This window comes from Apium graveolens, chromosome 10 (genome assembly GCF_009905375.1).
Source record: "Apium graveolens cultivar Ventura chromosome 10, ASM990537v1, whole genome shotgun sequence".
NCBI classification, from domain to species: Eukaryota; Viridiplantae; Streptophyta; class Magnoliopsida; order Apiales; family Apiaceae; genus Apium; species Apium graveolens.
In genome coordinates, this window is record NC_133656.1 from 96,603,445 (window position 1) to 96,615,174 (window position 11,730).

The 11,730-nt window shown below is 37.6% G+C and overlaps 1 protein-coding gene and 1 non-coding gene across 2 annotated transcripts; both read right to left on the reverse strand.

Annotated features, from left to right (window-relative positions):
* Positions 1–583: 583 nt before the first annotated feature.
* On the reverse strand, positions 584–1,240 carry LOC141690773 (secreted RxLR effector protein 161-like). Its single transcript, XM_074495542.1, has one exon. The coding sequence runs from the start codon at positions 1,238–1,240 to the stop codon at positions 584–586; it is 657 nt and encodes a 218-aa protein (XP_074351643.1).
* Positions 1,241–11,376: 10,136 nt separating this feature from the next.
* LOC141694882 (small nucleolar RNA R71) lies at positions 11,377–11,483 on the reverse strand. The gene has a single exon (XR_012564161.1). It is a non-coding gene; the product is annotated as a small nucleolar RNA R71 (small nucleolar RNA).
* Positions 11,484–11,730: the final 247 nt, after the last annotated feature.

Sequence of the window (11,730 nt, forward strand, 5' to 3'; positions counted from 1 at the left end):
AATTTACACAAGTATTATTCAATAGTCAAGATAAACTATTTCTAAATAATACTTCAGTCGTTCCAGTGGTTTGTCTAACACCGTTTAGACTGTGAACCTTTACTATATTTTATAAGGAGTCTGATAATCTAATCTTCTGTTATCCCATTTGATACTAGATTGTGTACAGTATATAATATACAGACATTGTGAAAATATACATTCAAGATTCTCAAAAGATTATTATATACTTTCAAATGAATAGTTCAGTATATATATCCTAACAATCTTCCACTTATACTTAAGCTATTCTTTGAGTATATCAGTGTTTATTACAATCAATCCACCACCAACTATATAACTATGTGACCAAGTGTCTGACTCCTATAGCTTCCACGTGTTCCTGAAAAGCCTTAGCTGTTAAGCTCTTCGTTAAAAGATCTGCCTGATTATCCTTTGACACTATATCAGCCACAATAATATCTCCTCTCTTAACGAACTTCCGTATGAGGTGATACTTACGCTCTATGTGTTTCGCTGCCTTATGGGCCCGTGGCTCCTTGGTATTCGCCAGTGCACCAGTATTATCACAATAAATTATGATTTACCGTGGAAAATTAGGAACTACATCCAAATCCAGCAGGAAGTTTTGGAACCATATAGCCTCTTTGGCTGCCTCACTGGCTGCCATATACTCGGCTTCCATGGAGGAGTCTGGAATGCATTTCTGCTTCATACTCCTCCATATTACGGCTCCACCTCTCAAGGTAAAAACACATCCTAAGGTGGACTTTCTCTTATCCCTATCTGTCTGAAAATATGAATCGGTATATCCCAGAGGCAACAAATCTGAGGACCTGTAAACTAACATATACTCATTAGTCTTACACAAGTACTTGAGTATTATTTTTATTGCACTCCAATATTTATGTCCTGGGTTAGACTGGTATCTGCTAACCATGCCCACGGTAAAACAGATATCAGGCCTCGTACATAACATGGCATACATTAGACTTCCAAATGCCGAAGCATAAGGAATTGTCTTCATGTTCTCTATCTCCTTCGGTGTCGAAGGACACTGACTCTTTGATAGAGAAACTCCATGTCTGAAAGGTAAATTACCCTTCTTAGATTCCTGCATGTTAAAACCAGTTAACACGTCATCTATGTAGGGCTCCTGAGATAAAGCCAACATCCTTTTTCTGCGATCCCTTATTACTTTGATCCCATTGATGTATGCCGCTTCACCTAAGTCCTTCATTTTGAATTGTTTGAGCAACCATGCCTTTATTGAAGACAACATCTTAACATTATTTCCAATGAGTAAAATGTCATCAACATATAGCACTAGAAAAACCACTGCATTTCATCACATCTCTTATACACGCATGCTTCGTTTAAACTTTGATCAAACCCATATTACTGGGCTGCCTGATCAAAATGAATGTTCCAATACCTAGAAGCTTGTTTAAGTCCATAAATAGACTTCTTAAGCTTACATACAAGATGCTCTTGGCCTTCCTTAATGAATCCCTCTGGTTGCTGCATATAAATGGTTTCTTCAAGACTTCCATTAAGGAAAGCTGTCTCGACATCCATTTGTAAAATCTCATAATCGAGATGAGCTGATATAGATAAATGAATATGGATTGACTTAAGCATGACCACTGGTGAAAAGGTTTCCACATAATCGATACCTTTTTTCTGAGTATACCCTTTCGCAACAAGTCTTAATTTCCAGGCTTTCACCTTTTTATCTGATCTCTTCTTTTTCTTGTAGATCCCTTTATATTCAATGGATTTTACACCCTTGGGTGGTTCCACGAGCTCCCAAACCTGATTTGAATACATCGATTCCATTTCAGATTCCATTGCCTTTTGCCAAAGATCTGCATCTTTTCCTTGCAGTGCATCTTCGTATGTCCAGGGATCATCATGTTCACCAGAGACCAAGTCCGAAGACTCTCCCAAAAACATGAATCTATCAGGCTAACGAACAACCCTCCCACTAAGACGAGGCACTGGTGCGGTATTAGTGGCAGGTTGTGCATTTTGTTGTGGCTGATCTACTTGTTCAATCAGTTTCTGGGTATTATCTGTCCCTCCCACTAGTTACTCTAAAACAACACTACTCATGGGTTTAGGATTTATTATATATTCTTGCTCTAAGAATCTAGCATTGGTGCTTACAATGACATCCCGATTCTTCGGACAATAAAATAAATAACCTTTCATTCCCATGGGGTAGCCTACAAATAGCCTTACTTTTGTACAAGATTCTAACTTTGTCGTGTTCCCTATTTAGCACATGTGCTGGATAATCCTATATCCGAATGTGTCTTAGACTCGGTTTGTCCCCGATCCACAATTATAAGGGGGTTTTAGGAACCGATTTAGAAGGTACTAGGTTTAGAAGATAAGATGTTATTTCTAAGGCATGTCCCCAAAATGACTTGGGTAAATCTGAATAAATCATCATCGATCAAACACTCTCTAAAAGAGTCTAGTTCCTTCTTTATGCTACACCATTCTACTAGGGTGTGCCTGGTGCAGTCAACTGGGATTCTATCCCAATCTCTGATAAATATTCCCTAAATTCTCCAAGCAAGTATTCGCCACCACGATCTGATCGTAGTGACTTGATACTTTTACCAAGTCGCCTCTCCGTTTTAGCTTTGTTACTCTTTCAACTTCTCAAAGCACTCAGACTTACGGCGCAACAAATAAACGTACCCATATCTTGAATAATCATCAATGAATGTGATGAAATACTCATAACCACCTCTTGCTTAATATTTAAGGTCCACATTAATCAGTGTGAATAGATTCTAACACTTTTTTGACTCTATTCCCCTTTGCCTTAAAATGCCTATTAGTCATTTTACCTTTCAAGCAGGATTCATAAACTGAAAATGACTCCACTGCCAATGACCTTAAAGGCCCGTCTACTACTAGCCTTTAAATCCTCCTCAAGTTAATATGACCTAATCTCAAGTGCTAAAGATATGTATGGTTCAAAGTAGAAGGTTCCTTTCTTTTAATAGATGTAGAAAATGTGTTGTTCAATTCCCTATATTGTAGTTGTAGTGCAGGTTGACTAGGATTAATTATATAAAAATTGTCTTTCAATGTACCAGAACATATAATTCATTTATTCATCATAACAGAAATATTATGATCCAAACAAACATTATAAACATCCATAGTAAGCTTAGAAACCGAAATTAAATTTCGTCTAAATGAAGGTACATAAAGACAATTGTTCAAAACCAAAATCCTATCAGAACCAAAAGATAAATAAATAACTCCTACTACAACCACTGCTACTTTCGTAGCATCTCCCATGAACACGTATATCTCACCATCTCTAAGCATTTTGGATAGCTGGAATCCCAATATTGTTTATCTTCTTAGGAAGAGGACAATCCTGTTTCCAGTGACCTGACTGCTTGCACCTGAAGCACTTTTCCTTAGGCTTTTTCACACCACCTTGAACTCCCACTACATTCGCAGCTTTCTGTGTCTGATCCTATTATTTCTTCTTTTTACCTTTCAGTTTAGAGGAAAAACCTCTATCATCCACATTCACTTAAACACTCTGCTGAAATAATCCTTCAGCTACCTGAAGATCTGTCAGAAGTTTCGCGAGACTATACAACTTCTTATTCATATTGTAATTTATGCGAAACTGCTCAAAACTCTTAGGCAAGCTCATAAGGATAATGTCAATCTGGGTTTCCCCATTAAGTTCAGCACCAAGGATTTCTATCTCATTCAGATGAGACATCATCTTGAGAACATGATCCCTTACAGGCGTTCCTTCAGTCATCTGAGTGTTCATTAAAGCCTTCATGGCTACTTGCCTAGCAGCCCTATTCTGATCTCCAAAAAGTTCCTTGAGATTAAAGAGCATATCCGAAGTTGTGGCCAAAGACTAATGCTGATGCTGTAAAACACCCGACATTGCTGCCAGAATGTAATATCGCGACGTCTCATCAGCCTTAATCCACCGCTTATAATACTCTTTCCCATCTTCAGGAGCATCAGCAACATGTTGTTTTAGCTTGGGTTCATAAGTGCAAAACTTGTACTCCTCAGCAGTCAACACAATGTCCAAATTTCGTTTCCATTCAATATAGTTAGGTCTGGTAAATTTGTTATACTTAAGTATGGTTAACACTGGATTAAACCCCATTATATCCTGAGAATCATGCATAAAAACATCACATAACAAATAAAGGGTGCATTAAATATTAAGTCATATTGGTTCCTCTAACAATTATTAAAATTAATGCACTAACATTTAAACACCATAAGTTTCTGGTACGTCACGATGGGTGACATGTATACCACCTAAATTTTAAATGTTACTTCGGTCCTATTACTAAATGATACGCCACGTTGGGGTGGTCAATATTATTTTTCATACCTAAGTGTATACCATTATTAAATCTTAAATCATAATTATATCAGATGCCATCAAATGATATCTTATAATTATCCAAAATCTATGAAACTTGGTATGCCTTGATGGGTGACATGTATACCTTCCGATATTTGTTATTAATTTAAGAAGTTTGTTCTAGTAATCTCCTTAACATTCTAGACACCATAAATTACATGTCACGATGGGTGACATATATATATATAATTTATATCTGTCTCTATGTTAAATCACATACAAACAATAATGGAGACCATGGGATTTGATTTCATATCAATTCCCTCTCCCACTTAGTATTTACTTTGAGGATTTTAATCTAGGTGCATCATCCTATGTTATTTCTTCGAATTCTACATATAATATGTAAACAACAAAAAACACATAACATAGCAGCACACTCGCATGATTAAAGCATTTAAAACATTCATATGTCCATATCATTCTAGCATGTTGGGGTTTATATCACATGGCATAATAACACAGACAAGAAACACATAGTAGCAATAATCAAGATCAGCAGAAACTAATAAAGCACATTCACTATTATGGCCTCATATAGGCTGATCAACGGATGTCTTGATCAACGGATGTCCAGATCAACGGATGTCCTTATCAACAGATGTCCTTATCAACGGATGTCTGATCAACGGATGTCCTCATCAACGGATGTCCTCATCAACGGGTGTCCTGATAAACGGATGTCCTTATCAAAAGATGTCCTGATCAACAGATGTCCTAATCAACGAATTTCCTCATCAACGGATGTCCTCATCAATGTTCTTCGAAAATTTCTAAAAATCTTCGAGAGCCCGATTGAATGCCTAAACAGCCTCAGAACGACTTGAAAACTGGGGAAATAGATCTTTAGATGTAATAAAGCATCTTTCTCTCGTTCTGCCATTTCTGAAAAGGTATTGTAAGCCCAAATCGGACATCGTATGCAAAATCTGCAGCCAAAATAGCGAAGCTCCCCAAAAACAGAATGCAGCAGCGGAAAATCTCTGTTTCTTACAGCTTCATTGATCGAATAATTACATACAACTTAATACAGCTGAATAAGCATATTTTATTACATCAGATCATAACCTTGATCAATTACAAATTGAGACTACAAGATTACAAAACCATAATAGAAAAGACTATCACGATCAACCCTCGTGATTTACAACAAAACCACGATAAATCACGTGGGACCTTAACCATAATAAAATAACCACGATTAAACCACGTGGGATCCAAACACATAATTAAAACATGGCCATAATAGTGAATAACAACATGTATCACAGAATCAATACAAGTATACCACTATATACATATATATATATATAATTATGACATGGACTTCATATCATAAAACGCAGAACCTATAACCGGGATCTGATGTCAATTGTTGGGACAACGGATCTCGGCCCTGCATTTTACGATATGTATTTTTTATAGAGAGTTCGAACAGAATGTTAACCTTAATGACTATGGCGCAAGCGATTCAAATCCATGTCTTCTATTGTATTTCTCGATTCTTCTAGGACGAAGTGTGGGCTTCGATCTCCCAAGGTTTACCTCTCCTGATAGCTCCGAAAATCCAAAACCCTAGCTAGCTCCTTGAGAAAAATGTTTGCCTCTCTCAAACCCTAGGATGTTATTTTCTGTGTTCTCACACACACATGCACACACATCACTTTCTCATCTTCAGGAGTATTAGAATATTTATATGCTATAGTAGGGTCATGGATAATTAGGTCGGGCCTCCCAATGACATTCTGAGCCAAGCCCAATGTCATTAAATATTAATTCAATTCACTAAAGAATTAATATTTGCACTACATTTCCTAATTCCGTAAATTAATAAATTAATTTGGCTCCCATATTATTTTCTTATTAAATTCCCCATGATTAAGATATCTCATGTCCATTAATTAAATTAATTTCTGACAATTAATTTAATTAACATCTTTTATCCTTGATCATCCACTCAACCTTATAATTGTGCAAGAACAAATATGCCTGCAGGACTAAAGCACAATTATCTTTATGAGCTTTCAAGAGGACATCATCACCCGAAACTATTCTTCAGACACGGTTTCCTTTTATAGTCAATATCCCACTCTGTATATAATGTCATTGCCCAATACATAAATTTGCAATTTAAAATAAATTACTTATTGTATAAATCAAGGCATGTGCATTAAATACAAGTGTCAATCACTATATCCGGATTAAGAACCTAAGCAATAATAATATCGTAAAATCTTAGTTCTTCTTTATTGTCAGAATAAAAGAACTATTCTACTATTTCGATCCCATTCAATATACACAAGTATTATTCAATAGTCAAGATGAACTATTTCTAAATAGTACTTCAGTCGTTCCAGTAGTTTATCTAACACCACTTAAACTGTGAACCTTTACTATATTATATAAGGAGTCTGACAATATAATCTTCTGTTATCCTATTTGATACTAGTTTTTCTATAATATATAATATACAGACATTGTGAAATATACATTCAAGATTCTCAAAAGATTATTATATACTTTCAAACGAATAGTTCAGTATATATATCCTAACACTCGCATGGCGTAACTCTAAGTGGGCTCATGGGCTCGCGTTACTTTATTTGGAAATTTTTTTTGCAGCCTTGTTTTCAAGGGGGTGGAGGCCCAGCTCGAATTATAATTTTAAGATATTAAGAAGATAACTATTTTGTCCTTGCATGGGCGTCCCTAGGACGGGCTCCCTGCTAATATCTTAGTCTATTAACAATTGTCAAAAACCAAGGCACAAAAAATGGAAAACAACTAGCCATTCATTCATAGATAATGGTTGGTGAATCAAGTACATGCTTGGGCCTCAGGGAGGTGCCTATATAACACTACCCCCCAGATGAATATTTTAATAATACTAAGTCTGAAAAGAACAATATTACTGATTACATTTACGGAAATGCTCCGATTCCAGGCCCGAGGGATTAACTTGTCCTTCATATTATTGAGATGGTAGGTTCCCTCCTAAAGTACTGATTTTGTCTTGTAGGGGCCTTCCCAGTTTGACCCAAAGACTCCATGGTTTACTACCTTGGTGTTTGGCATGACCCGGCGCAAAACCAAATCTCCCACTTTGAAAGTCCGGACTCGAACCTTGCTGTTGTAGTGTCAAGCTATCCTCTACTGATACGCTGTTATCCTGATCTGAGCATCCTCTCGATTTTCCTCAATCATGTCCAAGTAAAGTCGACGATTAACCTCATTTTCCTCCGAGTCATAATTATCCCTCCATAAAGATCCTGCCCCTACTTCTACCAGTACCATGACCTCACATCCATACACCAAAGAGAAAGGTGTTTCCCCAGTTTTAGTTCTCGGGATCGTGTTATAGGACCACAAGACCTGTGGGAGCTCATCAGGCCATGTTCCCTTCTTCTCCTCCAGCTTTTCCTTCAAAGTGCGCTTAATGATCTTATTAACAGCCTCAGTCTGTCCATTGCTTTGAGGGTGACTGACTGCACTGAAGCTCTTCTGAATCCCCAACTGCTTACAAAACTCTCATCTCCTTGCTGTCAAATTGCTTTCCATTATCGCACCAACTTGTATGGGATGCCATGCTGGCATACAATGGCTTTGTACACAAACTCCTTGAGATTCTTTGCTGTAATGGTGGCTAGAGGCTCAGCTTCTACCCACTTCGTGAAATAATCCACCGCCACCACTGCATACTTAACACCTCCTTTTACTTTGGGCAGCTCTCCAATCAAATTTATTCCCCACATGAAAAAGGGACAGGGACTCATAAGAGATGTTAGATGGGCCACAGGGTTGTTATAATAATTATCATACCGCTGACACTTATCACAAGCTCGAGAGAATTCAAAGGCATTCTTCTGCATATTTGGCCAGTAGTAGCCCTGGCGGATAATTGTTTGAGCTAGAGAACTACCCCCGAGTGACTACCGTAAATTCCCTCATGTACCTCCCTGAAGATATAGTCGCGCTCATCTCCATCTATACATTTCAGGAGGGGCCCACTGAACCATCTTCTATATAGAATCCCAGCGTATATCATATAGCGAGTTGCATTCCTCCTTACCTCATTATTCCTGTCTGGAAATGAACCTTCTTTTATGTAAGAAAAAATAGGGGTCATCCATGTTAGGTCGAGACTGTCACCATTTCTACTAATCTCGTGTTCAGGCATATTAAGCTACCTCTGTATATCAAGGGAAAAGACCCCTAACAAAGTGATTTCACGGCACGAGCCCAGTTTGGCTAGCTCGTCTACGCCTTCATTCTGCCTGCGTAGGATAAGTTCCAGCCTTACTTCATGGAACATGCCAATTATTCTTTGTGCACATTTTAAATAAAGTTTTGGTCTTGACCCCTTAGCTTGTGATACCCTGTTTATCTGGTAAACCACGATCATGGAGTCATTAAACACATTCAAATTCTCGACCTTCATTTACAAGGCTAGTTTGAGGCCATTGATTAGAGCATCATACTAAGCATCATTGTTGGTCGCATGAAAAGCCAAATGGGTCACAATGTCTTATCTTGTGTCCCTCTAGGCTGATCAACTCAACTTATGCTCCTACTCCTTCTCCATTAGAGGCTCCATCCATAAATAAACTCCATTATGGGGCATTGTTTTATTGTCCCTGCCCACTCTCCTCCGCCCTATGCATGATAATGAGGGCCTCCAGATCCACTTCTTGGTATGGGGGAAACTCTAGGATAAAATCGGCCAAGGCCTGACCTTTGATCATGCTCCCAGGCTTATAATCGACCTCGAACTGGCGGAGCTCTACTGTCTATTTCAATATTCAACCAGAAGCTTCGGGCTTGTGCATCACCTGCCTGAGGGGATATGTTGAGTGGCATTTATGTCACTTTATTAATGCTCTGTAAAGCTTTGAATTGGTATTTTGTACTCGAGCTGTTAGTGTTTTTAACGTGTTTTGTAGTATTTTTGTATTTCAGGAATTTAACAGGAATACAGGTGAATTGGCATTATTTTGATGCTAATATGGTGTTAGGATGATGTCTAGAATAAAAGCTCGTGAAAAGACCAACTCAATTCAACAAGAAAAGAAGAAGTCAGAAAATTCTCCAAAGAATCAGCACGACCGCGCTAGGATGGCAAAATTACAGTGCGCCCGCGCTGGTTAAGCGCGTGGCTCCGCTGGGTCAGGATTTCAGAATCCCGATTCTCCTCTGATTTTGATCCATAAGACTTCTACTCTATATGGGCTGCTATATAAACATAACTTAAGGTCATTTTTCATAACAAGATATACCAGAGCTTAAGGAGAAGGCGTAAGACGACTGTAGAGCACAATTCAACCAAGGCGAAGAGGATCTAGTTTATAATTGTGATTCTTTGTTTTAAGTTGTAACTTTGGATGCTAGTTTTCTTGTTTGTGAACCTATACTCTTATTTCGTACTTGGTTTATTATTTATTCAGTATAAAGACTACGTCATTTATACCATGCTTTCATCAGAACCCACGTTGATGATGAGTCCGGTTATGGGCTAATCATTATCGTGGGGTTCTAACGGATTTATTTATGGATTTCTTTAGTTAATTTGTTTCGATGCCTCGGTGTGTGTGATTGTATGATAACCTAGTATTGGTTGTGCTTATTCGTATTATGAGTGTCACGAACTTATAAGATAGCGTGTTAATCTTTAATGAAGCAAAAGTGAATTTAAGGGTTTAGAACTTGCCATGCTAGCGTAGGTTCATGTATTTGTTATGCATGATTTGTGGGTAATTTTAACCATCTTACTTGTCCTATGTAATCATGATAGATAACTTGTGCATTAAACTGTTATGTTGTCAAATTCTATAGATATATAGGGTCTCAATATAATTGGTGTCTATTCAGCTTCTATCTCCTTTGTGGATGTCTGGTAGTAAGGAATTCGTACAACGAAAGTTGGTATTTATCAGTTTCGTGTTATCTGATTAGTGTCATCACCATTACATGTTAAGGTTAAGAATGAAAAGGCTATTGAATGAAGTATTTAATGAAGTTAGAATCCCATGTTTGTGTCATATAGTATTCAACTCTCTTTATTCTCTTAGTTAATGTTTTTAATTATAATTTCTTAGTTAATCTTAGTTATAAACAACCTCAATTTGTTATTCGTCTTAGAATTAGATAATAACCATACCATTTTTGCATAAATACATAGATTAAAATTAACCTAAATCAGTCCCTGTGAGAACGAACTAGAATTAATTCTATATTACTTGCGATCGCGTATACTTGCGTGAATATTAGCGCATTTTCTAGCCCTAACAAGTTTTTGGCACCGCTTCCAGGGACTTTGGTGTTAAATTTTAGTTTATGTGTTTGTCATCATTGGTCGTTAAAGTTCAGTGACTCAAACAATATTACTTACTAAATTCCTTGTCATGTTTCAGGTACTCTAGCGAGCATGTATGCATACGCATTCTCGGTCTTGTAAGAGAACACTGGATCAAACTGAGGAAGAAGTTGTAGTCGAGGAGAAAGTTGAAGAAGAGATCTTAGTTGAGAAGGAAGAAGAAGAACTTATTGCAATGGCAGAACCAGAAGCGAATTCGAAGGTTTTGATGGATTACTCTCAACCGAAGATTAATGATATCCAGTCTAGCTTTGTTCGACTAGCCATCTCGGCTAATACCTTTGAGATCAAGTCGAGCATGATTCAGATGATACATAACTCAGTTCAGTTTGGGGTTTCTCTGACAGAAGACCCCAATATGCATATCAGAGATTTCATCGAGATCTGTGACACTTTCAAGTTCAATGGAGTTTCTGAAGATGCTATTAGGTTGAGGCTTTTCCTATTCTCTCTGCGGGATAAAATGAAGTGTTGGTTACATTCTCTGCCACCAGGGTCTATCACCAAATGGGAGGATCTTGCTCAAAAATTATTAACTAAATTATTTCCTATGGCGAAGACTGCTGCGATCAGAAACGCACTTACTAAATTTGCTTAGCAATTTGGAGAATCTTTATGTGAGGCTTGGGATCGTTATAAGGAGATGCTTAGAAAGTGTCCTCACCATAGGATGCCTGACTGGATGATCATTAGATGTTTCTATAATAGTTTGGGTGCTACTTCTAGACCCATGCTTGATGCAGCATCAGGAAGAGCCTTGTGGGCTAAAAGCTATGATGAATCTTATGAATTGATTAAACTGATGGCTTCTAATGAATACCAGAATCCTACTCAGAGACTATCTCAGGGCAAGGTAGTAAGAATTCTAGAGTTAGATACAGCAACTGCTATAGCTGCTCAGCTTAAGCCTTTGACAATG

Excerpts from the sequence above, each read along its gene's own strand:
- LOC141690773 (XM_074495542.1), bottom strand. The coding sequence starts at position 1,240 with ATGAAGGACTTAGGTGAAGCGGCATACATCAATGGGATCAAAGTAATA.